At 45.5% G+C, this 27,961-nt stretch overlaps 2 protein-coding genes across 4 annotated transcripts in view; one reads left to right on the plus strand and one right to left on the minus strand.

Annotated features, from left to right (window-relative positions):
- Positions 1-23,360, minus strand: part of KIAA0319L (KIAA0319 like) — a 34,368-nt gene extending 11,008 nt beyond the window's left edge. For 2 of the 3 annotated variants that reach the window (XM_056331000.1, XM_056331001.1), the window contains exons 1-11: positions 23,071-23,360; positions 21,724-21,890; positions 15,164-15,858; positions 9,528-9,819; positions 7,285-7,386; positions 6,319-6,416; positions 5,054-5,141; positions 3,724-3,816; positions 2,933-3,065; positions 1,576-1,804; positions 385-508 (exon numbers count right to left, since the gene is read on the minus strand). In XM_056331000.1, coding sequence (XP_056186975.1) covers positions 385-508; positions 1,576-1,804; positions 2,933-3,065; positions 3,724-3,816; positions 5,054-5,141; positions 6,319-6,416; positions 7,285-7,386; positions 9,528-9,819; positions 15,164-15,858; positions 21,724-21,865 — 1,996 coding nt within the window. In that variant the 5' untranslated portion in view covers positions 21,866-21,890; positions 23,071-23,360. Of the gene's footprint in view, positions 1-384; positions 509-1,575; positions 1,805-2,932; positions 3,066-3,723; positions 3,817-5,053; positions 5,142-6,318; positions 6,417-7,284; positions 7,387-9,527; positions 9,820-15,163; positions 15,859-21,723; positions 21,891-23,070 lie in introns of those variants that run through there. The other variant, XM_056331002.1, reaches the window with a different exon arrangement.
- A 136-nt stretch (positions 23,361-23,496) lies between these two features.
- On the plus strand, positions 23,497-27,392 carry NCDN (neurochondrin). The gene is made up of 6 exons (XM_056331003.1): positions 23,497-23,702; positions 24,146-25,132; positions 25,354-25,580; positions 25,757-25,981; positions 26,205-26,347; positions 26,671-27,392. The coding sequence occupies exons 1-6, from the start codon at positions 23,601-23,603 to the stop codon at positions 27,105-27,107; spliced, it is 2,121 nt and encodes a 706-aa protein (XP_056186978.1). The 5' UTR covers positions 23,497-23,600; the 3' UTR covers positions 27,108-27,392.
- Positions 27,393-27,961: the final 569 nt, after the last annotated feature.

Below are 27,961 nucleotides of genomic sequence, written 5' to 3' on the forward strand. Positions count from 1 at the left end.
AAATCTAGGAGTTCTGATTTTTGCTCTCCTTCTCCAAGTACTACTCCACCTTTCCTGCTCCTGTCACACAACCTAGCACCGTGAGCAGAGACAGCTGCTTACAAATAAAATCCTGCCATTATGGTGGGATAACATCAATTAGACTACATTGTATAAAATAAGAGAACAGCCTAGAAAGGCAATATTCCTAGGAACTTTCTTTTGTTCATTTACTAGCAATACACCAGCCAAGAATGGTCCTAAATTAGAGCAGCTTTTTTTCTGAAAGCAGCACCAAGCTACCGTAAGATCTATTGACAACAATTGACAACGATCTGTTGGCAGACTGACGCTCACCTCTAACCCCTGGAATGGAAGTGGCAAAAGCAGCTAAAGGCAGCTTACCTGGCTGGACTATCACAGTGACCTCTGCAGTGGACTGGTGCCCAGCAGAATCTGTCACTATTAGCTGGTAAGTGTAATCACCTTCTTGCATTGCAGAGAGCTGTAAGACTGGTGTCCTCACGCCCTTTAAGAAAACATATTCAGATTTTAAAAAGAATCCTTATGTAGATGATGATAGACCAGAAGACTCTGCTTCTAAAACAACTATTATCAGCAGATTCGAGGGGCTTATTACTAACTCCTGCTACAGGGCCAGAAGCCTGTGCCACTTAAGCATGCAATGCACTTAGAGCTACATTTATGCACAGCAACAAGGACACTGCTGTGGAATGTAACAACAGTAATGCCATATAGGTGTTAAGATCTTTTGAGATTCAGTAGTTAGCAGTTTGAGCAAAACCTCTGGGGAGCACTGTGCAAATCATACACATTGTGAACCCAATTCGTGGACTTTCTTATTCCATAAACTTGACAGGAGTAATAATATTTAGAAGAAAAATGATGACATGGAAACAAATTCCAGCTTTTACTGTTTAGGACTGAGGAGTGTCTGGCCAGTATCAGCAAAGTTTAGACTCCAGGGTTCAACTCAAAAGATCCAGCTCATTGCATTTGTCCAGCTTAGGAAATGCATGACCTGACAGAATGAGTTATCCTGTGCATCTAAATGCCGTCCTGACTGATAGTTACCTAAAAGATCACATAGTCTGGCTTCCACACCTGCTGATAGCACTTAAACATCCCTATTTATACCACCATTGATTTAGCCATCACCCATGTTCTGAGAAGTCAGCAACTGAGCTCAGAAAGAACACAGTCCCCTAGCAGCCACATCGGTTAAAGTGAGATACACGGCTGTGATCAAGTTGTGCTGAGACCTGTCGTATGGGACATCAGAATCCAAAGCCAACAAGTTCCTATGTCTCTCAGTCCTCTTCAGCAGTATTTAAAACTGCATTGCTCAAGAAAGGAAACGGGATGCCAATGAAAACATGTGGCTAGACTGGTGCACCAGCTCAGTCACTAAGCCAACACAACTTTCATAAGGGTTAAGTATATATTTAATCATCACATGCTTGCTCTGTAGGATTGTAAGAGACGTGTGCTAACAGTCAGTTAAAAATGGTTTAATTAGAGAAAAAAAGCCAGCTAGTGAGTAATCCAGGTTAAGTACCAGAGACCTGCACTGACCTGCATCTCCATCACCTTCCCTTTGCTGTTTGGGCTGAGCAGCCACTCGTAGCTGACAATGCTGTGATCGTCAGTGCTCTGGTTCCCGTAGAGGGTGATGGAGTTCTGAGGCAGAGTGATGACTTGGTTTGGGCCCGCATTTGCCACTGGAGGATAATCCACTGCTTTGTTCACAGTCAGGTTTGCAGTGGTGGAGTTGCTGGCACCGTCTGAGTCCACTACTGTTAGACTGAAAAGGGAGAAAAAAAAAAAAAGTGAAAGTAGTGAAGAGTCATGATTATGAAAGCTGAATACAAAACACTGGCTGGAGTTACCTGGAATGCAAAAGAAGAGTCAGAAACTTAAGACACAAGGACAGAATAGTAATTTTTTTCAGGAGTGAAAAAAAAACCCCACCTATAGTTTGAGGCAACTGTGCTTTTTCCAAATAGAAACTTCCCCGAAACGCCCAATTATCAGCCTCAAAGCAATGCAAGAAATTCAAGTCACATCCATCTCTCACTTGAGATCTACCTACTAGTTCCAAAATAAAACTGTGCTAGTGAAAGATCACCAGCTTTCACACACAGTTGTGATGGAAAAGCCCTCCCTGAATATAACGCTGACGCCCAACAGAAGACACTCATTAACACGGACACAGAAGCTCATTACTAATCCACACGTAGCTTGAACACAGTATGCCTCCTCAGGTAGGCTACTACCACAAAACAGAACTGGTATTTTGCTAAATCTAGATCTGAATATTGATCTGATTAGTTCATATACCAACTGCTTCAAAGGAAAACAATGCTCAGTTATAGATCCTCAGGTTTATTTTATTTTAAATAGATCTGCTGATGCAGCGTGTGGGCATCACACCAAAATGCAGACCAAAGGAAAAACACAGAATACACATGCAAGTAAAATCGGCTACTATTACTCAGGTATGTGCATAAAACCATTAGGCCTCATTCACTTATCTGGGACAAATATATTGCATTTAAAAAACTGGATTTAAAGACTGCATTTCTGCTTAAGCCTTTACCCAAACAGTTTAGATTTGACATTTCAAGAGACATTTTGTAGCGCTGGCAGACCATTTGTTCCCTTCTGCCACTGCCTTAAACTAGTGCTACAGTTTAAGAATAAAAAGTAGCTGGACAGGCTTATCTCTTCTGAAGCCAGAAGCTATGAAACTACCTAGAAGCCTAGGAGTGGAGAGAGCACATCACAAAATTAAGTTCCCTCTCTGCTGCGTTTTGTGTGGTTTTTTGTTTGTTTGTTGTTTTTTTTTTCCAAACAGACTAACACCTCAGGAATCTCGTATATTTTACTCTTAAGGGATAAGAAAGGATCAACTCTTCCAGGTATAACCTACCTGAATGTGTAATTCCCGGGTACCAGGTTGGTCAGTGTCAATATGGCAGTATCGCTAGAAACCTTCTCCTCCCGCAAAGGACCCTTCAGTTCTTCCCAGTGATAGCTGACGATTTTATCATCATCGGTGCTTTCTGTTTCAATTATGGAAGAAAACACGCATACAAGGAATTGGAAAATGCTGCTTCACCAACCCCAAACGTTCAGTCCCCTACTTCAGCACTGGGCTTATATGGGCAAAGACATCTTTGGTCCAAGCCCAGATGCCCAAACTGCATGCTCTCCTCTACCCTCTTTCACAGGTATACTCAAGCACCCTTAATCCCAGGTTTATATGTGTGCTGGGGCAGGGAAGACAAAAAAACCCCAATCAAACCACTAATATCATAATATAGGTGGGGATAAGACAACCTGAACATCCTTGGAGAAATTCCTGAAAAGCTCTGGTGCAGGCCAGGCTCAGTAAAGGTGGTGTGTTAGGTAACTAATATGTCTGAAGCTTAACGCAAGAGGCCAATAATTTTGACTGACAGTAATTTTTTTTATTCTAACCAGCAGCCTCTAGAACTTTTCCTTTTTTAGGACGTTGGCTCAAGCCAGTGCCCCTCAAAAGGAAACATGAAGAGATACTTTCACGTGCATATTCCCCTCTCCTGGCAAGAGTGGCTGATTCTTTTCACTAAAGTGTTTGACAGTGTCACAGCTAAAACTTTATCCAAAAAGTCATCCCAGAACCAAACACACAGAAACCAGGCTTGCTAGACTACTGCATTTAAAACTGCAGGTACTCACGGCTGCCATCAATAACAGTTGAAATGGTTGGCAGTGAAATCTCCTGGAACTGTGGGGACACGATGGCAACAGGAGGCTGATTCACCCGAGGCTCTGCAACAATAACCGAGCTGTTACAATGATATCTACAGGCAGATCACAACAAAAAGCTCCGGCCAAGCAACTCTGCAAAACTACCCTGCCTTTGTGCACCAGAAGTAGCAAGCAGAATACATACTGCACATCGTCTTTCCTCTCCCCAGCCCCATCTATCCCTTCAGTTCTACAGTCAATGAGTCCAGGAGAGGAGTCCAAAGTGTGGAACTGCTGTGCCACACAGCTCCAAGACAGCCACCTATCAGACTAACTGCACAGAACTGCACAACCAACAACCAGTTCAGGGAAACCACGCTAACAAAAGGGACTTAGAAAAGCAAAGAGGTGAACTGCCACCATGCTAGTACTCTGGAAATGGCTGCACTGCATCAGTTCTCCCATACTGGGTCAAACATTCAAGCACAGACCATTCTAAAAGTGCAGCACCTAGAGCTTCTTGCCAAAGTTTGGCCGCTGCTCTGAAAAATGAATGATTTTAATGCATGCTGCCAGCTGCAGATTCACTGCTTATAAGGAAATGATCAGCAACAGCATGCAGAAGGCCAGCCACACACTCTTGCTAATTTAGGGAGTGCAAGAGCACTTCTTCGCCCACAAAGGCTGTTGAAAAAGTCTTGCTGAAGTGTGCAAAATAAAGGTAGGTTTTTTGCGTAAAAGGAGATGCAGAACCTGTGGTTGCCTCTTTACAGAGGCCACCTAAAAAGTGACACCTGGTGAGACAGTCAGCACAAGCTATTGTTATCTACACCAGCTCATCTGCAAACCACATCTCACCGTAAGGAATGAGATTTGATTTTATCTGCCTTTGGTTGGGAATTATATTCTTTACTGGACAGGGAAAAAAAGATCCTCCAAAGGAGCTTCAAAGCTCCAGCTTCCCTTCATTATTTGCTCCTGCTGCTATAAGCTTTTTATCAGGTTACAGTTAGTTTTTGTTGAAGCAGTGGCCTTCCAGGGCAAGGCATTTGCTAGGCACTTTCATATCAGTATTCCAGCTTTTTTATTGACTGGTTGGCCTGTGTGCAGTATAGCAGAAATAGCTATGCATATTAGCAATAGTTTCACAGCCCGGGAGATGACTTGATACACATACATATATACTGAGTTCACAGCACAATACATTTTCACTGCGTTAAACCAGCATCCAGTTAAATAAGCAGAACACCATGATACAGGTATCGTGGTTTGTCAGAGACAGATGAAGTTAAGAAAAGATACAATTCTACCAACTCACTTGGATTCACTGTTACATTCACATAACCCTCTCCACGTGCATTTTCCCCATCGACGACGACTTTGAATTCATACAGACCAACAGTAAGCTGGAAGTGAACACAAAAGATTATTTACCTTCAGGGTAGCAGCACCTTATCAGGAGCTATTAGAAGGTCAAGTTTTGGCTTTGTAGCTTTGGCACAGTAGCACATTATGCTTCAACCTATGCATACACAGCAAAGGATGCTTTCCACACCAAAACGCTGTTGCCTCTCTTTCAGCTTATAATGGCTGTGCAGAAACCAAAGACTACTATTTCTTTCTACCACAGGTGCCACAGAATTGTCAGACAAGCTTTATTTTCTAGCAACAATAGACAAACACAAGAGAGATAACAGAGATTAGTTCAGGTTGTCTGGCTACAGGAATCTGTACTAGCAGATTGCATTTGAGATGAGAAAGGCTGCATGTAAGAGAAGAAAATCTCTTCTTGTGTGTTTTTACAAAGAAAAGTGTTTATTCTCTTCCTTCTAGATTACGTGAGTCAGGCAGTCACGCCTTCATCATTCACTGTTGAATGAAAGTGGGAGGATGAAGGACTAGGTGCTGGCCAACAATCATGACATCCAAAAGGCTGAAACCCTGACAAGGACAGACATGCTCCTTTTGAAGGGTTTTTCTCTGGCTGATATCATGACTACAGTCTGTAGATTTTTTCCCCAAGTTTAGCAGAATCCAAGATGCTCAGAGGCATGTCTCATAAATAAAGCACTGTATAGTCACACAATATCTAAAGCTATTTCCTTGTTAAGAATCCCCAAGTGCAGAAACTGGCAACACTTTTGCTGTTGGAGCTTGTCTAAAAGCAGCAGCCAGGGACATGCTACAAGGTATTCCACAGGCCTCGTTAATGGAATCTCAGACATCCCTTTATCAGTGGGTAGTACAAGGCTTCAGACCTGAACAGACCACCACACTGTTTCAGCAGCAGAAATATTCACAACCCTTTGTTAAATGTTAAATAGTGCCATTTGTATGGCTTGACACACTGCTTGTAGGCAGCTTTTAGATCCTGAAATCAGTTTCTTCTTTCCCTCATGCCAGATCAATCTCCCTTTTATAAGAGACTTAGAAGAGGGCTTGCAGTCAAACGTTGGCTGCCTGCCCATCACGCAATTTCCTATTCATCCTGAAATCACATACAAGTCTTTCCCAGCTGCCAGGGTTCCCATCTTCTCCACTTGGCATTTAACACAACAGGATACAAAGCAGAAGAACCTTTACCTTGGATAACTTCAGGGTCTGGGAGTGCTTCCCTTCCATTTCTCCACTGTAGTCTTTTGGATGAGTAATCAATTCCCACTCATAGGAATAAGTGGTTCCTTTTTAAAAAAAAAAAAAAACAACAAAAAAAACCAAATTCCAGACATTTGTTTTTAAAAGACTGCCTTTCCGCCATGCTAGGGAAAAGCAAAGGTATTAAACATTTACAAGGCATATTCTACTGCACTATGGAGAAATGAGACAGCTTGGAGTTTGGGCTGCAGCTTTTTGGGAATATACCCAGGAAAAGAGACCATCTGTGCATGTAAACACATTTATTCTGGAGCCAAAACCCATCTTTCAGCCTCTAGGGCATTAAAGAGCTTTGGAACAATCACAGCTCCAGGACAGTAATAGAGAAAAGTCTTACCACACCCTCAAATCCTGCAGACACAACATAATGCCAGTGTTTGAACAGGAATGCATCTATTCCTGTTGCTGCACAACACGTAACACTTGCCTCTCCTCTGCAGAATCCCACTGCCATTGTGGACAGAGCTATAGATGAGAACTTTACAATACCCGAGAACAATTTGCATGATGAAACGAGGAATGCATAGAAATGTGTTCCTCAGCATGTCAACCCTCCAAATCAGATTTCAATCCACCAAATGAGAGATCACTTGCTAAGACAGCTTGTCACCTATCAGCAAATACCACAAATAGATGCTGAAGATCCACTGCTTCCTCACATACCACTCTGAGAACATGCCATCTCCCAAATCTAATGACTTTGTACCACTTCCAATGTTTTTTTGTGTCTTGCTATTTTCTGTGCAAGGCAGCATGAACTAACAGCACAGGATGAAAAATTTATACAGGAAAGTGTTCTCTGACAAAAGACGTTTCCTTATTTAATGCCGTATATAATGCCTTTTTGCCATTTCACCGTCAGAAGCCCTTAGCAGAATTCCCAGGAAGCCTTACGAGGTGGTGGTTCAGGAAGCACAAACGCATTCAGCTGAACTTCATTCTTTGGCAGGGTCACTTCGACGCTGTCTCCAGCAGAAACTACCAGCTCCTTCATAACTGAGAGGGAGAAACACAGAATTGAAAGAGGAACAGGGAAAAAATTAAATATATACATAAAAACCACCTTGGTTTCAGAGGCTATGGAATAAAACCCAGCTACAAACAGCTGTAATTTGTAAACATCCTGTCACTCAATATAGCTCCTATTTCAGGTTTCGCTCTCATTGTTAATGCAAAAGCACTAATGGGGTTTTACAAGTTTTAAGACAAGCCCAAAGTTACTCAGTCACCTCTCTCTCTTTGCAGATACTGTGCTGCTCCTGCTCCTTTTTTCTAAAGAGCTGAAATGTGACCTCGGGCCCTGTGCAGGGCAATCTATTCACTTAGGTCCAGCAGGATGGGAAGGGTTTTACCCGACAGGTTTCAGCAGAAAACCCAGCTGCAGTCTCATGGCACAGCAAGACAAACACTGCTATTTACCAAACTGCAATTCCAGATCTTCACAAATATACGAAGAATCCATGGTATTTCTTTTTTGAAAAACTGCTTGAGGGCTAAGAGATTTTTTTAAAAAAACCTGCATAGCTATCACATTGAGTAGGGAAACTCAAAATACAAACCTGTTACTTTTATTTGTATTTTCTTTTCAACCCCTGCTTAAGAATTTTCTTGCCATTCCATTTTGAATAAATTGACAGGTAGTTTCTTTTTAACGACTCCAGGACAGACTTGAAAACTACGGCTGGTGACATTTTTTTTTCCTGCTTGTTATTAGCATTAAGGTAACCAGAAAGCTGACCACATTTCTTAGAAGTACCACTCGGCCTCCTCATCCTCCTCTTCCCTTCCCACTTACTTTATTTTTGTCTTTTTATTCTTGGGCCTGGGAATTATGCATAGAAAACAAGAACTAGAGTTGCTTTACCCTAGTTTGACCCTGTCAAAGATAATGTTTTGGAAATACACACACAAAAAAAACAAGTTACAAAGACAGGGAAAATGTCATTAAACATTTAGCCTTTCTTCCATCTGTTTATTAACTACTAGAGTTAACCAATTAACTAAAAGAAAACAAATTCATCAAATTCTTCCCCCCTGCCCCCCACCCCAAATTGCTCCAGATCTTGGGATATTATAACTCCATCAGTCTTTCAGCTGCAAGGAGTTCCAAGGCAAAAAGAAATCTGATCTCAGTAGGGAAAAAAACCCAAAACCAAACAGATGAAAAACAAAAACCCCACTTAGAAAAACTACCCTTCACATCATCTTTGTATTGTTTAGCAAAACAAGGAGGCCCTGGTTATATTGCTTTTCCAGCACAAGCCACTGAAGAGGTTTAAAACGTATTTTTCCAGTTGTAGCTGGGGTAAGCCCTTAAAAAGAATGCTAACTTGTTAGCACAAGCATCCAATAAGCTTCCTGCCAAAACTGTCTTTGGATGCATAATTTCCTTTACACTTTCCATTTGTTCCCTTGTAAGGGAAAGGAACCCTAAATTCAAAAGAAAATTCAGCTGTGAATACTTCAGCAAACTGGATTAACTAAATTCTGAGGTATCACACAACTAGTGCACACCATTCACTGTATGTACACATCCTTACAGAGTGAGCTAACGGCCTGGGTGAGTTAACAGAGCTGTCCAAAGTGCATTTTGGCTTTTATATATATTGAATAGTTTGTTTTAAGAAATGCCAGTGTGAACAGAAACATCATTTTGCTGCAAAGCAAAGCATAGCCTAACGGCCAAGTATGCTGTTATCCATGGCTGAACTGTGCACTGACATTTCAGGGACAAAAGAGAAAAGAATCAGCTACACCCCATTTTGAGCAGACACTAAGATTCCTGCTCAATTTGACAGATAGCAGTGCATCAAGACTGACAAAATGAAAGAACGCTTCACAAGACTATGCCTTATACCACATCTCAACTTTCACTTTCGGAATTAAGATATCACCATTACTTTCAAGCCGTTCCTGAAAATAGATCAAATGGCCACATGCAGATTTATGATGCCAAAGTCACATTCTCAGACCTCATGAGTTTATGGGGTCCAACCGGCACATGCACTGAAGCATGTACCTCAGCACTTCTCAAAGGTACCATAATTTCTCAAATTATCTCCTACTTTGCAATGCTGCAATGGCTTGTCACGAAAACCTGACTAGGTGACATTTGCTGGAGCACTGCACATTCTCACCGGGTGTGGTGGCAGTAGTAGTTGGTGATGCAGCAGTGTTGGTCTGGACTGTAGAAACACTGCCATTTGTGGGAACCCCACTTGGCACAGAAGTAGCTGTCTGCATCTTTGTTGTGTTTTTGGCCAGCACGGGGCTGACTGTGGGCAACACATCTGAGGAGTGAGGATGTACCAAAGCATCATCTGACTGCCCAGGCTTCTCAATCTTCTCTGTGGCTGGCAAGCCCTGTGCTACAGGACTGGAGAATGTAGCCAACACCAATGGTTCTGGTGCAGATATTCCTGTGTTGATCTGTAAAGGAAAAAGTTGTCTCAGTTTGACTTCAACACTGAATATCAGTTTTGTTTTATTGTGTAAGTTACGCTTCTCCTCCTCCAGTTAGGGAGGCTGAAAAGTCCCTGGCTTGTTTTTCCCAGAAGCAGGTTGTTTTCCTGCTTCCTCTTCTCTCTTCTAAATTGTTTCTTCATGTTCTTCCTCCACAGCAGACAGGCCACTGCTAGCTCAGTCGAACACCTGTTAAGACCATAGATTTAACTACAGCATCTTCAGTACCACAGCTGTTGATGTGGCAAACACGACAGGAGATCTAGGTTCAAAGTTGCAGTGAGTAGAGCTAAAGGAATGGAGAGGAGGGATAAGGCAGAAGCAAAAAAACAGGGCCCAGGAACTGGGGTTTGTTTGGGTCATTGATTTTGGCCATGCATTCCTTTTTCTAAAGCTGTGCAACTGGCAAGCACAAAGCAGGAGGATTGCAATGGCATTTTTCTGTAATAATCGAATCACTGCAGCAAGAGGAAATTTATTTCAGAAACACTCTTCAAAGCAAGATGACCTGACACAAACAGTTCCCTGCGTGCATGCCACAGGAGATGCTGCTGGGGCAGAGAGCTGAGCTTGCGGGCAGAAAGTTTGCTTGCATCCACACAGGATGAGCCACTTTATTGAAAATAATCGAAGTGGCCGGAACAATTTCCTTTCTTTCATCAGAAAATTCCTTTGACAGTACCTAGCCCCATTCCAGTTCTTAGCCTGCCAGGCAATACTTGACAATTTACCTTCCACTATGACGTACATGTGTGTAGCACACTTCATTGAACTAACGCTATTTTGAGAACATCTGCTAAATATTTAAAATGGAGCAATTTACCATCTTTGACTTGGAAAGTGTTTTAGAGCTGAATTGCCCACCGCTGCTCCCCAGTAGAGAAGCTGACCAAAAGCTCATATTGAAGGAAATATTCTCAAGCTTTTATACCATGCTGATGGCATTCAGTCCAGAAAACAGGAACTGGAAAAGTGCTCTAGACCATGGTGGGCAACATCATGGTCAGTAAGTGGGCTGGGCTTCAGAAAACACTAAATGCCAGTTGCAAAAATAACACTGTGCTGCACGTACTGAACAGCCAGCCAAGCCAAGAGTAGCAATGAAGGCATTGAAGGCCTCCATGCACATTTTTTTGCAGTCTTGGGTAAATAGTTTCCCTTCCCTGTATCTCAGCTAACTTTCCCTCAGTCATAGAATTTAAAGCATCTCAATTCATGTACATGTTTGATGAACATCTGAGCTTTATGGACCAAAGAATCATTTGTTCGTGTTACAGACACAAGTTTTTCTCTATTTGCTTACTTCTTGATGGGCTTCCCTCATCTTCCACAAAACTACAGATTCTTTGGAACAAAATGCAGGCAATATCTGGCACACTGCTCTGTGCTGTTCTTTATTGGTGGCCTCAGCACAGCTGGCTGTCCCAAGAAGTATCACCTTACACCAATTCATAACTCTGGTCAGCTCAGGGTACTGAGTCCCTTCTACCAAGTAGGCAAGTAAGATAAAGTTAGAAATGCTGCCACAACAAGAAGGGAACAGCCAGACAGGAACTCAGACACTTGAGACAGACTCTTTAGGAAAAGCACAGGAGCAGAAAGTCTCTGTGACTTCACACCACTATGGGAAACCACCTTTTGCTTAGCAAGAATCAACGCAGATGGGTCACAAGAACAGTTGTCACAACACACAGGAGACCAGCACCCACCCACCGGGCACAACAGCCAAGTCTCTACTTTGCTTGGTAATATTTTCAGCAAGCCAGATGCTTCCTTGACTTGCTTTTTAATGCCTAAAAAAAAAAAAACCCTTTACAGTTAAGAGATCCTTTTCCTCCCAGAAGTCTTCAGGATGACTTGACAGCCAAATGTCTGCAGAGAGCTTGAATTAGATAAGCTTTGCCTGCGGCAACATAACAGTCAAAAATGCCTCTAATGCTTGCAAGCCGAGACATTTCTTATCTTTACTCTGTAACCCTGAATTCTTTAAAGCAAAGAACAGAAGACTTCCTTCTTGGGGATAAATGAGGAAGAGACTAGAACTAGTTTGCCAACTGTCCCATCATATTAGCTTAGAAAATAGAGAGAAGTGGCACATTGGCCTGAGTGAACATAGGAGTGTCTGACACTTTTCATTCTGATCCCTAACTGCCTTTGGCCTGGGACAAGTGACCTGGTCTCCTTGTCTGAGTCTCCTACACCTCTAAGATGGAACCAGAGCAGCTATATGCATCGGAAGCTGCACTAAAACCTAAGTTACTGGAAAGAAAAATACACCTGTGTTCTGGAATTTTATTTTTTAATCTAAATGGGCCTTACTTTGCTAAGCCTGGTCTGAATTTACAAAATAGGCTCTTTTCAGCTTAGATTGTGTCCTTAGTTGTTTGCACTAGGTGCCATGTCTGTGAAGACCCTTAAGACACAATGTCACAAACCATTACAGAGTTAGTGCTGACCTTTCTTCCTGCCTCATGGGGTAAAAAGCACCCAGCACTAGCAGTAAGCATGACAGCAAGAGTCAAACCCCGGGCTGGCTAGGGCTAACGGTAGCCAGAATTGTGAGTGCGGGAATGAGCTTTCTGGCTCTGTTGTAACAAATCCACTTTAAAGGCTGCAGTCTTTTCCAGTCTGACTGCAGAGTTGCTGCAGTGCTGCAGCAGCCCTTCTCAACAGCAGTGCTGCGCTTAAATACTTCTCTGCTTGGCTATTAAATGCATTGCTATATTTTAAAACTGACAGGTATTTCTACGAGGCAGTAAAAAAAAAATGGTGCCTGGAAAGCGTCACTCACTCTAATGGAAAAGCAGAAATTTCTCTTCCTTAGCTAAGGGCTGATGAGCAGGGTGCACTGTGGTTTATCCTGGTACACTCTCCTTCACCCATCCCTGGCTCCATAGCATGGATACAGCAAGACCGCAAAGTAATGCTAGCTGCACATTAGTGAATGACATTGCAGATGGCTATGGAGCTACTGGAACTGCAAGAGGAAAATTAGAACTCAGTGAGGCAATGTTTTCCTAAAACTGTCACTTCTCCTCGAGTCCCTAGGAGCAAAGGAAAAGATCTGCCTTCCACACACTTAATGCTCATCAATAGAAGATGAGAATATGCACATTACTTTCTTCCTCCCCTTTCAGAGAGGAATTAAGAGCCACTTTGACCTCAGATGTCCTTTCCCACTTCAGATGCTTGAAGCTCCCAGGTATGAACTACTTCGCATGCAGTCTTCTCCCCACCTGCCAAACCTTCTTAGCAATCACAATATTAAATGCACAGCATTCACCTGCTGAAGCCATGTGCTCCATTACTGGACTAAATCTAGCCCAGGCGAAATTCTACTGATTTCAGCATGTGTGTAACTTTACTTATATTGGCCCACAACCAACCCAACTTGTAAAACTCCCTGCTTTAGCATCTCCCTCCTGCAAAGGTTGGCCATGTCCCAAGTACACAGCCTTGAATGTTATATCCTTGGCCTAAATTAAACTGCTCTCAGATCAGAAATGCAAGGACAGCTGCATAGCTTGCCTTATATTTTGCAGGTGAAAGTTGGATGGTTCAATAATCAAGGAATTAGCCCAGGGCTGGGTAGAACCAGCTTCAGCTCAATACTCCTGTTAAGGTGGATTTTTTAATTCTTTCTCCTCCTCAAAAACTTTCCTAAACTTCAAAAATGTGACTTCCAGGAATTCCACCACAGCCAATATAGTTTAGTAATAAGTTTGTATTTTGATGAACCTGCATTTTGTCAAGAGATGCCACCATTCTTACTAGCAGAAACCAGTAAGAAGAAAAACTTCCCCAGCATACATCCAACAGCGCACGGTAATGACATTGGGACTGCTTCCTGAAGATGGGAAATCCTGGATACTCAGCAATATTCAGAACCTGATTAATCAGTGTAATTCAATATTTTTGATTGATTTTTTTTTTATTTGAATGATTTTTTTATTTAAAAATCCAGTTTACTGGACAGGCACTGAACAGTAATAACATGACAACTCAGAATGCAGCACTGCAAACTGAACAAGCAGGGAGATAACAACTATTACCCAAGAGCAACAGAAGACATTAAAGACTGGCTGCAAAGAAGTCTCCCCAGATGCTGCATGCATAACAACTGAGAGAATGGGGTCACTGTGTAAAGCTCAAGTATGAGGAGGAGGAAAGAACAGGCTGGGTGGAAATGCTCTAGTACTGCAGGGGAGAGAGAAAGCTGAGATCTTGAGTCAGCCCTAAATGCTGTGGGGTTCTGGAAAAATCAAACATTTGTAAAGTTTTAGTGCATGATTTCACACGCCACTTGTGCTGCCCTGGAGCTCTCAGCAGTGTCCCTTGGCTGCTCTCCACATCCTGCTCTGCAGGGTGGTGGCTCAGACCAGTCACAGCCCTACCTGGAACTAAGATTTGAATACAAGGGAGAGAAATTCAGCCAGGTTTCCAGAACAAGAACGTAACTACAGAGACAGGCATCAGGCTTCAACAGTGCCAAATCCTAGAAACATGGTAAAATGTATTTAAGGAACAGTTTCACAAAGCAGAATTCTATTTCACCATCATGAGTGCACAGGCTTTTTTTGTATGATAAGGCTCAAAAAACTATTTGCAGGTTTAAAAATGCAAACATAATTTAACAATTCAAATGTGCCAATTTCTCTATAACATCTAGATTTACTAGCTTAACACTGCACGTGTTTGGAGCAGAGACCAAACTGGCTTCATTCAACCAATGCCAATATAAGCTTTTGTGGATTTGAGAAACTGTAGCAGTCTTCAAAAACAGAAGAAAAAAAGTTGGCATTTAAGATGCCAACTCAAGCAAGCTGGTTGATGTGAAAGTACACTGGAAACTCAATGCGTGAGTCTATAAAATAACATATTAACTGCCTCAATTCAGCATTCAAAGGAAAACATTTTATTTTGGGGATCTAAAAAAAGTACTTTTACAGGTAACAGTTTTCAACTCCCAGACGCTTCCCACTGACATCACATCTCACCTTTCCTTCTCATCTGGCAACCACGCTCTGTGATTATGCAAGATAAGCATGATCATGACCTCCACCTCCCCTCAGCTTCCCAAAGACAGTTTATCCCAGCTAGGAAGAAGGGGGAAAGCCTTCCACCCCCCAAAAAACAAACAAAACCCCCAACCCTTGGCCTTGCCTTGTTGACAGGAGGCTGAAAACAGGCAGCCAGAAAGGTATTCTATCACTTAAGCAGTTTTAAGTCAAAGTCTACATAAAGCAAGATGGAGCAGGAGAGTGACAGCTGTCCAAGGCAGCCCCATTTCAGCCCCAGCAATCATACTTACCTGTAGCAAGCCAACACCGTCTGCGTCGCTTGATCTGTTCACATTATTGCTTTTAGGAGGAAATGGGCTTTTGGTTTTCTGCTCTCTTGGATTTTGTCCGTTTTTCAGAGAGTCTTTCTTTTGATTTGGATGGCCTTCAGGAACAGGCCTGTCTGCCACCAAGTGCCTCAGTACTTCATCATTTAAGCGCTCTGCTTCACTTCGGCTGCTTCTAGACTTGCTGTTTGATGCTCTGGCTGCACCCTCAGGACTGGGGCTCGCTGCTGTATCCCTTTTCAGGAGTTCCACGCTGTTACCTGCCAAGCTCCACTTCTGGAATGACCTCCGCAGCCTCTTTTTCCTCTGCACAGGGATGCCCCAGTCCAACCACTTATGAAAACAGGTCTTCATGTCACCTTCCATTTGAAACTTTAAGTGCTCTGTGCTTTTCGATTTCTTTAAAAATACCAAAACAGAGTCAGAAAAGCCAGTCCTGTTTGCCTGACACATGCCAGGCATAGTGCAGTTCACCTGGATGCACATGTTTTCTAAGAACCAAAAGGCATCACAGGTGGGGCTCTGGCAGCAAGCAGTCTGACAGGACTGTACAGTATGATATCCTTCCAGAAGCTGTAAATTGTGATCTTCCCACGATCTCAAACGGCTACCAAACAGGATCTTCCCCGGCTCACATTTAGATCTGTTCCAGTTTGCATCTGGGAAAGAGGAGGCAAGACAAATAAAGCAACTCTCAATCCTTTAAAGCACTGGACAACAGATCCTCATCACTATTGTGAAGATGAATTTAGGGCACAGGATTAATGCAGGGGAGAGGGCACAGGACAATGAAATGGAGACCTCTCAGAATCTATACCTGGCCTCAGTATCCAGTACTTACACAAGACTTCAAGCAACAATCTGCACCTCCTACCAAAGGGACCACAACCCTTTTTAGTAACTGAGCTAAAGCCATGTACCACAAAAGAAGTGAAAAGAGAATGTTCCTGTTTCAGAGAAGACTAAGGCACAGGCTGCCCAGTGAGGCTGAGGTTACGCAGCAGGTTAAGAGCCAGAAATCAAACCCAGGAATCCAGAGTCATTTCTTAATCTAACCAATAACCACCACTGCCTCTCTGCCCATAGTCTGCTTTGAAGGAGAACTCTGGAAACAGTGACACTGGCTTGGTTCATAGTACAAAGGCATTTTTTTCCTCTTCCATGCTGATGTTTGAGGTCAGTCACTGAAACTGCTCCGCTTGAGAAGTTGTTACACCTTCTAGAACAGGGGACTGCAAGGCCTGTCCTTGCCACCCGCTCCACTGTAATGCTTTCTATAACAGAAATCGTGTCAAGCTCTTTTTGTAAAGAGTTAAATTACTTCAGATCTCAGATGAGCAGTAAAGCAATAACTGCTTTGCATATTGATTTTTTTTTTTTCTTAGCATGAAAAATTAAGAGTGCTTGCAGGGATCAATGGATTAAAGGCTTCCAAAATTCAGAGCTCTGCAGATTAAGGATTCCCTAAAAATAGACTAATGACCTATGGGACTGTTACACTGTGCTGTGTTCAGCATCCAAGGGATAATAGGTCACTGGAAGATTACTTTACGAGCTATGTCACTGGCCTCCGAGTAGTGCAGCTGAAGAATGTGCTCTAGATCTGGCTCCCTGCCTGTCAAGAACAGGGTTTTTGAACACAACACAAATGGGAAACTTTTTCTCCATTAAAATAGCCTGAATTTAAACTATTGTACCTTGCTCCCCCTTTCTTGACAGCACATAAAGAAAAGTTCAGTAACATTACTGTTCCCGTAACTCTGTATGAATACAGGCTTCATGTTGCTTTATATCAATGTTTACTGCAGTGGTAACTAGACAAATTAATAAGCATGGATGCAGAGGCTACTGATCCATCTGTCTCCCCTGATAAGACTTCCCACCCCACTTCTCCTTGTCACTTCCAAGTGACAAACATGTTAAAGATTTAGTATGTTGAGGCACAGGGGAAAGACCACATAGATCTCCATGTCTCACCCACCAAATAAACGTAATTTGGTGATGCCCCTGCAGTGTGTTTTAGGATTCTTGGAAGAAATGATGCAAGGTCCCCACTGTCCGGCACAACTCCACCTGCCCTGCTGAGCCACAGCAGGCTTACATAGCAGGAAGCTTTCCAAGCATCAACCACGACACAGACAGAAGCGCAGAGGGGGATGTATTTTTCTGATCAAGTCTGGAGCACACAAGCAGTGGTCAACCTCAGCCTCCTCAAGCACCAACCCTGGAAAACTCTGTGAGGCTAGAACAGTACAGACAGGTGCCAGTGTCTTCTACTCCGGCTGGTTTAGGCTACTTGAAGCATTTGACTTTAGGACTTTAAACTACAGCCACAAAAGCACTTTACCTCACGCTACTGAGATGGCAAAGAACTCTGACTCTATGAATCACAACTAATACCCAAAGTTAGTGACACAAAAGTGCTATGACACTGTCCTTCCTCCTGCACCATCCCCCAGGTGCAGGAGGAAGTGGAAAGTCATAGCACTTCTATAACCTTGCATGAAACTGGATAATCTTGTATGGCCAAAGAAAGCAAGCGGAGAAGATGAAGGACATCTTTTGTTATAATTCAGTTATCCCAAACACCACAGTAGATGTAACAGCTTTTGTACTCCTGATCGTTAAAGGTATCTACATACAATGATTTTCTCACCCAGAATGGATTAGACACTTGTTTAAGATCAAGGACAGTGGCCGTATTCAAGTACCTTTTGGGTGGAATCTCTTGCTACAAGAATTTAAACCTAAAAAGGGAACTCACAGCACCACTTTGAGATATTGGGAAACAAGAAGCAAAAGTGTTATTTACAGCTTATTTTGAAGCCAGCTCAGCAAAGGCAGTTTGAAGACGAGACTCCAGAAAGGTAGCATCAGCTGCAACAGAATGCACTCAAGATCTGCGACCAAACTGGGGGACCAGTTCTCCCTGTGGGTGTCTGAACCCACAGCTGTGCAGAACGTGGGGAAGCTCTTCACTCAAGCGAGGCCCAACTGCAATGTGTAAATGAAACTCCGCATATTCAACAGAGAGAAGTTGACATCAGCACCTTTAAAATCATCACCACCCTTGTCACACTTCATCAACACACAGCACTTCCTTCGAGAGCAAGCAGACGGGCAGCCTGTCTGCCCGAGGCAACAACTGACCTCATTACACACCGAAGTGCTTGGACTGACAGTCACCCTGGCACAACAGCGCGCACAGGCAGGGACAAGCACCTGGCACTAGCCTGATGGGCCTGAATTAGGACAGGGTGGGGGGTTACACATAAAAGGTGTGTGTATGTACACACACACTCCAGACTTTGAGAAACAAGGAAAAAATGGAAGAATTACACTGTCGCTGTCAATTTCATGAGGATCTTACCCATTCAGACTCAGTTCAGCCTAAAAAATTCACTTTCTATTAAAGATTAAGCATATCCTGTGCAAAAGGGAAATGTGCTGCTTCCCACATCCCCAAAACCCCTCCTCCTTGACCAGTGCTGATCCATCTCTTCTCAGATGCCAGTCCTGGCTCACACATAACACTCAAATTAAGGCTCGATACAGAACTCGGTGAAATTCAGCAGCAGCTTTCTAGTACTTAGAACCAGGGCACAAACAGAATCGTAGAATTGTTTAGGATGGAAAAGACCTGTAAGATCATCAAGTCCAACCACTAACCTAGTACTGCCAAGTCCACCACAACAAAAGTGTTCCCAGTGAAGGTATTCCTTGTTGAAAAATATCACTAGATAACAAGTATTATATCTATTCACACTAAATGTAAAACCAGAATCCCCATAAGCACCTCCTAGGTATGTCAGAGCCACGACACAACACTACCATGCTGAGAGCATTCTGCTTCTCTTTTAATCTACTGCTAAATCAAGACTCAGAGATTTGAATTATACTTTGGCCAGATTCTGTTTCCAGAACTCTGTTAATGGCCACATAGGACTTGTTTGAAATTAGCCAATGTTGTTTCTGAATTGCTGTACATTGATTGCTTAAAACTCAGTTAACTTCAGGAACAATAGAAGCAAACAGGCAACTCTCACTCAATACGCCAGCCCAGAATTCTAAGTGTGTTTTTTCCACAGAACCATACTGACTTTCACCTAAGCAGGTCCCATGGTCTTTGGTGGGCATCACACATTCAGACAACTCCAAGTGCCACGGCAGAAAGCAGAGCTCCTCAGTCTACACTTGCATTTCATCTCTAGAAAGATGAAAGATTTTCTGCCAGGAAAATTCACCCAGCCTAGTCACAAAACACTTCCTTCCCAAAACTCCTGCAGGAACACACTACAGGCCAGACAAATCATTGTGATGAGAAGCTGCACATTGCTATTCGCAGGCTTCCAGATGGAGACCTCCACAGAATCTGGTGCAGCACCTGCAGTAAGTGAACACAGCCCTGCACCAAATGAGAAAAGGCAGCTGTGAGTACAAGCAGAGTTATAACTCCTGCTTATTTACTGCCTGTTCGCTCCCTTCCAGTTCCATGTGCTGGACCCTATGCAACCACATACAGCAGTCTCACATGGGAACTTGTAGGCTGCGTTGGACCAGCAGACCAGTAAATCTGGTCACTGGCAGCACCAATGCCAACAGCTTCAGAGCAAAGCACGAGAAACCTGTCAGCAGCAACATCCCTGAGAATGAGCTCCCTCCCAAGCCCCAGCTGCCTACTCAGCCTAGCACAACACAAATCACAAGACATCTGCACAGTGGGTATGCTTAGTCACTTCTTAATATTGTTTTTGTCTTTTTTTTTTTCTTCCCTAGTATACCAGTACAAAAAAAATGCTGCTCTTCCCATGAACTCAGGAGTTCCTTGTCCTGGCAATGCAGCTCACAGCTTTGCTGAACAGCAGGGGAATGGAACAGACAAGAACAGTTTCTATTAATAAATTCAGGTTCACAGACTTGTTCAGGCAGTTAATCCCTCCTGATATCAGATTAATGATTAAAGACTTGACTCTATAGACTTTTTAAATCTGTCACATGTAACCAATTATGTCAACAGAGTCTTCTTACATAACCCCACATGATCACGCTAATTTCTAGGCAGCTGTAATTCCTCCTCAGTTTAACAAATTTTGCTGCTTCAGTGACACAAACAAGACCAGAACAAAAAAACTCTACAATGGAAAAAGCATCCACATCAGGATAACTATGTCACGCATAATTATGCTTATTTCTGCGCATGCATCAGCCTTCATGGTTTTAACTCCCCCAAGCAGCCCTCAAGCACAACAGCACTGTCCGGAACACCCTCTAAGAGTGACACAGTATTTGCAGCTCCAGCTGTAGACTTCTAAGGTATTACTAAAAACAGGGAACACCACACAAGAAACACAATTCTATAAGGAAACACACAATCCAAACACATAGTGCTGAGAACCCTTTGGTAGGACCAGGAATACAAGTATTTCTTTCCAGGTTCTAAATTAGCTCATTAAGGTCAAACAGCTCATTAGCATAATCAAATCTGTCACTCAGTAAGTGTTCAGAAAGGCCTGGTGAAACAATAGAAATGCTGCAGCAGCCTAGAGAACACATCCACGTAACAAAGAAACAAACCAAAACAACCCCCTTTTCAAATCTTGCTACCATTAAAGCATAGCAACCTCCCAGCAAACAGAAAGCTGCTGGCAGCTGCCACATGGGTTGATATATACTGAGGTCACCACTGCCTCAAACCTGTAATTCACTGCAACTTGAACAAAGAGGGACTAAAAGGGCACATAAACTTTCTTAACTAGATCTGGTAAATGCTACATGCATGCATGGAAAAAATACCACCTCCTGGTGAAGATGTGGCCTCAAAACACTCACAGGAACTTAACAAGTCTCTCAAAAGTCAGAATCTGAACTCTAAAAGAAAAAACACACGCAATCCATTAGGTGAAAATTTCCATACAAGCCACTAACTTGGTTATTTACTTGAGCGGGAGGTTGGTTACTCAAGTTTGAACAGGAAATAAGAAACCAAACATAACAGTTGCCTGTAGGCAAATACGGATTATTGACATACTGCATCTGGGGAGACTGTTAAACATTTGAGTGCTAAAACCAACATTCCTGCCTTCCCAACGTGCTTTGTGTATTCCTTAGATGAAATTGTTTTCCACATTATCACTTATTCCTTCCGAAAAAAAAGATTCTCAGCTCAGAGAAAGCCTTTTTATGAGATACAGGCAAGTGTCTGAAAGCTAGCACCGCATGCGACAGTGCACAGCAGTAGCTGTCGGACAGACACCCTGCTGTTGACCACTCGGTTACTCAAAATAGCAGCTGGTTATCGGAGCAATTCAGTAGTGTAAGAAAGGACCCCCTCATACCCCACATCCCTCCCACCCTTCTGACACCTCATTTAGTAACTATTAAGGGTGGGGGATTGTTTTTTAAACCAGCTACAATGTCTAGCAGCAAATAATTTCACTTCCCTCTCAGAATATTTTAAACAAGTGAGAAGGAAAAATATCATTAAAAAAATATAGACACAGTCCCAGAGAGAACAGAAGAATCACCTGCTGAGGAGCACAAGGCATACAGGCAAGCACACAGGTAGAACAGCTGCAGACTTCTCAGCTCCCTTGCAGGTTTTCCCAGGTAGTATCGTGACAGAAATCGGGCGCTAATGCTGAACTTGGCTTCCAACCTCTTCTCCATGGCCTTTGTGGGCAGCAGCAGGGTTCTAGAAATGTATAAGATATGAAACACAAAACATCCACTGGCAATCGCTACGTTCTTGCACATATCCAGTTGACACTATGAAGAACATGGCACATTTGTGGAGGAAAAGGAACATCTTATCTGCCTGCTGTGACTTAGACCACTGCTGCTAAGTAACTATCAATACGTTACTAAAATGAAATCTGTAGTATCAACGTTTCCAGTGCTGAAGCGCAGCAGGTCACCACAACAGCCATTCCCATCACCCCTGCGATTTTGTCCTCCAGACCCCACCACTTTCAGCGGCAAAATATCTACTATAACAGACTACCGTATTCCAAAGACACATTTGGGAAATTTGTTTCAGCTATCCCGCAGGGAATGGCCACCCAGCCACAAGCATAACGAAGGCACAGATAAACCCCACACATCTGCCTGGCGATGTCATCGCTTGCAAGTTGGTGCTGGCTGGTACCAGCCAGAAACAAAGAGAAACAAGCACACAGCAATGCTGGTCAAAGAACTGTTTCACCCCGTATTTCGCTCTGCAGGGCAGAGATCACAAAAGCAGTGATGCTCCATCTCAGCCCTTCTAAGGCCAAAGGCTTTTACAGCCTCATATGTTAGTGAAATACAGTTTAGCTCTAGGTGATGTGATATGAAAACATTAATTACTCCACCAGTAGTAAAGATTACTTGTTTTTATAAAGAGTAATGAAGCACCATTAGGCACAAGGAGTTAAATCTACCCTTTCTGAAGAATCAGAAGGGAATATAGTTACAGACCCGACTACCAGGGCGCTGCTTGAACACCTACCCTCTGTTAAATCCCGAGGGAATTTCCCGCGGCCGCCCGTGCAGCACCCCACGGGGCGGACACAGGAGGAAAAGCTTCCCGAAGGGAGATGCCAAAGGGCGGCTGCTCAGCCAACAGGTCCTTAAGGAAACTTCCCCCACCCCTGGGCCGGGTACCCCCGCCGCCACCGGGGCTGCCCACGGGGGCCAGGGCGGCTCGGCCCACGCCGCCGCCGTGACTCGGGGCCGGGCCGCAGTCGCCGGCCGGGCGGGCTCACCCCGCAGCGGGCCCGGCCGGCGGGACGCGCCCAGGCCGGAGGCCCCGCAGCCCCTCAGGGCCCCGGGGGCGGGACAGGGCCCCGGGCGGGAGGAGGAGGGAGCGTCCCGGGCCGCCGGCGGGTACGTACCAGGGGTGCATGGCGAGGCGAGCTCGGCGGCTCCTCGGCGGCCTCAGGCGGGCGGCGGGGCCAGGCCGGGCCTCCAGCGCGGCGGGCCCCGGGGCAGCGCAGCCTCCTGCCCCGCGGCCATGGCGGCGGCGCCTCGGCAGCGGCGGGCACCCGCTCACCCCTCACCCGGAAGCTGAACGGCCGCCTCCCGGAACCGGGGCTCTGCGGGCGCTGCCTGGTCGGAGCCGGGGCTCCGGAGCCGGCTGTCCCGCCTCACGTCAGCCCAGCGGGGGGCGGGGCGGGGCCGCCCTCCCGCAGCCCGCGGGCGAAGGAAGCCGCGCAGCCACAGGTCATTTGCCTACAGGCCGCGCGGAGGCGGGGCTTCGGGGGCTGCCCAACAAGGCGGCAGGCGATTGGTCGGCGGCGCGGCAGCGGTGCCTGGATTGGTTGCGAGGCTGCACGAGCGGTACCTTGATGAGGTAAAAGGGACGGGAGACCGCGGCTGGTGGTGGTGGGTTTGCTGCTCGCTCTTCGGCCTCCCCTGCCTGACCATGGCCTCGGACTGCGGAGACAGAAGTGCGACGCTGAAGAGGTGCCTCGGTGTGCTCAGAGACGCGAGGAACGACAGCGAGCAGTTCGCAGCCCTGCTGCTGGTAGGGAACCACCGCCGGCCCACGCCGTGGCCGCCATCGCCTCAGGAACGGGCTGGGGAGGGCGAACCCCGCCGCTGGCAACGCGGGTGCCCGAGCGGCGCTTGCCGCTGTGCTGGCGGGCCTTGGGGGCTTCAGGGCCTTGGAGGCCTCGAGACAGGGGGCTTTGGGCCTCGGGGGTTTTGGGGCAGGGGGCTTCGCGCCTTGGGGTGCCCATCAGCAAAGTGGAGTGTGCCTGGCCTTGGTTTGGGTGTGCAGAGGGTTAGGCAGCATCACCACACTCTTGAAACACTCAGGTAAACCTCTGGATTAGCACTCAGGCCAAATGCCCAGCTCAGTTTGTACTCCTCTGTACTAATCTTGTTTTGGCTTCCTATTTACCTGTTCAGTCCTGTTCAATTTAGCAAAGCCTCTTGCTCTGCGCTCACCCCTTGTTTGCCTTCCAGGTGACCAAAGCGGTCAGAGCTGGAGAAGTAGATGCTAAGACCCGTCGCCAGATCTTTGATGCAATTGGATTCACATTTCCAAATCGGCTGCTCATCTCGGGGCACCCCCCGGCAGGCTGCCCCGAGCACACCTTCCGAGCACTGGGCCTCACTCTCTTGGCATGTTTCTGCACTGATCCAGAGTTAGCTGGTCACTCCCAGATCCTGAACAAAATCCCAACCTTCAATGACATCCTGGTGTCCCCCTGCAATCCGGACAGCACATCCATGATCGATGATGTATACCAGTGCCTGAGTGCTGTCATGGCCACTACCAGAGGCCCCAGGGAGCTGGTGAGCAAAGGGACAGTGCCTGTCCTGTGCCAGGCCTACATGAATTGCAGTTATGGCTCTGACCGTGCTTTGGCACTGCTCTTGGGGCTGTTGGCCATAGCAGAGGCAAAGTGCTGGCAGAGAGACGCTCCACACCTCCTGACCGTGCTGAGCAAGCTGTCTGATGATTTTCTCAAGGCTGAAGACTTGACCAAATTTGAGTTGTGTGAGGTTCTGCCTCACTTCATCCCCCTGTCGCCACCGCTCACACAGGACTCGCAGGGCTCTGAGTGCCTCCATAGACTTTACAAAGGGTTGGCTAACATCTTGGGCAGTAAACTCAGCCAGTCACAGCGGGACCCTGCTCTGAAGCTTGCTGCCTGCCTTGTGCAGGCCTGTGGGTCAGAGTGGATCCCAGAAGGGAGTGCTGGAAGCAAGTTCCTGGCCTTGCTGGTGAACTTGGCTTGTGTGGAGGTTCGCCTGACCCTAGAGGAGCCAGAGCCCTTGGAGGTGGAGGGGAAGAAAGAGGTGGTAACAGCCTGCTATGTCCTTATTGAGATGGGGATCCAGGAGTGCTTGAGAGAAGAGAAACCGCTGCTAGAAGAGGTGCAGAAAATGCAACTCATGAGGATCATGGAGGAGGCATTTGGAGCTGTAATATTCTATTTGAGACAGGTAATGCAGGGCTTTCAAGTAAAGAGCATGTTTTCATGGGTTTCTCTGGGAGGCTTTGATAGCTCTTCACCAGGACGCTTAATGGGGACTCAGCAGCTCATGGCTGTAGCTGTGTAGAGCAAAATGTGCGTCTTTGCCCACTGTGGTTTTCGTACCTGTAGTAGCTTGATAGGAAAACAGCCCTAATGTGTCATTTTCTATCTGCTTCCTTCTTCATGCAGGTTAAACAGGAGAAGCTACAAGATCCTTTAATATTAGCTTCTGTTCGAATCCTTGGAGCGTGGATGGCAGAAGAGACATCATCCCTCAAGCAGGAAATCTGTGAGCTCTTGCCTTTCCTTGTTCATTATGCCAAGAAGCTTTTCAAAGAGGGCAGCCCAGCTGCGAGTCTCCCCCAGCCAGAGCTGGTCAGCACCAAGGGCTCTGGCTTACCCCAGGATGCTCTGAGGTGTGTATTTTAAGCGTAGACTTGATGCATTTTAGCACAAAGCTGCTCAAATCTTTTTCTGTTTTCCATTCTCCTTGAAGTGCCAGTTCCATGGCGCTTTTTTTCCCTCCTGTTGGATGTAAATGCAGGGCTTAGCCCCATTCTACCTCATGTTTCCCATTTCCTTCCCTTTCCAGGTTTCTGCTGCCTGGCTTTTGCCATTTAACAGCAGAAGACAGGCCCCGAGACATCCTCATCTCGGAAGGGGCGCCAGCCCTGCTGTGTGAGTACTTCCTCCATCAGTGGGCAATGCTGACCTCCGAGTCTGGGTCCCTGACTCCACTGACAAGCACTGAAATGAGTCTGCAGACTGCATGTGGGATTTTCCTTAACTTGGTTGTGACTGCACCAGACCTCATCAGGTAATCGAGCTGCAGGGGCTTGCTTTGAGATTGTCAGTGGGAGGAAAGAGGGTGCATTGTGAAATGAGCTTGCAGTATCTTTTAAAACACTGTGCTGAAAAAGGGTTATCCCTTTTTCAACATCAATTACATTACTTTTTTTGGTGCTGCATTTAACCTTAACATTTTCAGGTGCTCCTGACTCTGCTCAGGGAATATGTCTCAGGGTTTGCTTTCTCTCTAGGCGAGACAAAACCTTTGCCTCTTTGATGGACACATTGCTAAAGTCCCTTCCACTTCTGCTGCCCCAGAAAGATCAACTGGTTCTAGCAGCGAATATTGCCACTCTGGGCCTGATGATGGCCAGAATCATTTCAAATTCAGCAGGTAAGAAGAGTTCCCATTGGCAAAGATGCACATTGCTCTGTGTGAGCAGGGACCAGGGTCTGGGTGGTTGGGATGGAGAAAGCTGCTATGAGGGAAACAGGTCCAGTTTCTGTCATTGAAAAAGTGCTGAAATCAAAAACCTGGAGGGGCAAGGAATATGCCAAAAATTCAGCAGGCAGGTGCACTGGAATTAAGAGATTTTTAGGGCAGGAGGATGTTATTCTGATCTCCCCGAAAGCCCTGCTGCAGACAGACCCACCAAAGGATCCTTCCTTTGGCCGAGTAAGCTCTGTATCAAGTCATTAATCTCCTTTTTCTTCCAGTTCTTCAGGGGACGCAGTCTGCCAAGGAGTTTTTCGGAGCTGCCATTTGCTTCCTATCACAGGCCCATACCACCCAAGCAGACCCCGGTAGCAACGGCTTGGCCGCAGCCGTGTCACCTGCCTACACGGGCGCCTGGGCTGACATCTGTGAGCTCTGGTTCCTGGGGATGCAGGCCTTGGCCGGCTGTGTGCCACTCTTCCCCTGGCTGCCGCAAGCCATCCTCCAGGCACGGTGGCTGGAAGGCCTCTCTGAGTTACTGACCCGCGTTGCTCCAGCCTCGGTGGATTTTGAACTCATCACCGCTTTCCAGGGTGTGTTGGTAGAGCTGGCCAGAGCCAGCAAGCCGTGCAGGGATGTCATCCTGTCACACTACGGCAGAGAGTGGGCCAACCTTTACGGTATGGCAGCTTTGGAACAGTGTCTGTCCGAGGAGTGAACAGCCAAAGCCACCCTGGTGTGGGAAATGAAGCCAAGCACCTGTACAAGAACTGTTCAGTGTTTCTCATGCACCTTTTGGTGCCATTAAAAAACATTTAAATGACCAAACTTTATAACATGAGTGGTGCAGCAGAGTTCAGCAGTACTTGCACTGTGCACAACCTGATGTGCAGAGCTGTTGCTGCCTCAGAACATTTCAACATGCACCTGCTTGAGCTCTGTCAATATTTAAAACCAGCCTGTTTTCTTATTAAAGACAGTTTTTGTTGTGTTGTTTTTTAAATTCCTGCAGCGTTGGGATTTATTTCTGCCAGGGCCCTGAGAGGTTGCCTGCCTCTCCTGTTAACGTGCTTTCTCAATTTCATCACAGTAAGCCCTTCAGGATGTCACCTTATTTTGTCAGAGGCCTGCACCTGTTAGTGAAGTAACCCGTTACTACATGTAGAAGCCTATAAAGGGCAGGAACAGGAAGAACTTTACTATTTACTGATAGCAGTGAGAGTAACTCTCCGTACCGTGGCACAGATGAGATGTGAAGACAGACAGAGGCTCTTTTGCTGTGCTGTGGGATGCACGCGCCAGGCTCACACCCACGCCTGGTACCATCTAGAAATCCTTCGCAGCGCGGTCTGCTGTTGCCTGTGTTGTAAAGCACCTGCACGAGGCACGGCCGTGGTGGTTTGTGTTGGCTCAGCTCCCTCTTGCTGCAGAGATGAGATGTACAGCGGGACTTTTCCACTTGCAAGGTGAGGGGTTCAACCTGCAAAGGCCTTGAAGCTCCCTGGAGCCTTCGGGGATGGACTGTGAAAGCAGAAATGAGTGAATTGCACCTCGCTGCCCCCCTGCGCGGAC

Source organism: Falco biarmicus, chromosome 3 (assembly GCF_023638135.1).
Source record: "Falco biarmicus isolate bFalBia1 chromosome 3, bFalBia1.pri, whole genome shotgun sequence".
NCBI lineage: Eukaryota > Metazoa > Chordata > Aves > Falconiformes > Falconidae > Falco > Falco biarmicus.

Excerpts from the sequence above, each read along its gene's own strand:
- NCDN (XM_056331003.1), top strand. The coding sequence starts at position 23,601 with ATGGCCTCGGACTGCGGAGACAGAAGTGCGACGCTGAAGAGGTGCCTC. Across the intron at positions 23,703-24,145 it reads AGTTCGCAGCCCTGCTGCTG|GTGACCAAAGCGGTCAGAGC; the intron begins GTAGGGAACCAC and ends TTTGCCTTCCAG. Across the intron at positions 25,133-25,353 it reads TAATATTCTATTTGAGACAG|GTTAAACAGGAGAAGCTACA; the intron begins GTAATGCAGGGC and ends TTCTTCATGCAG.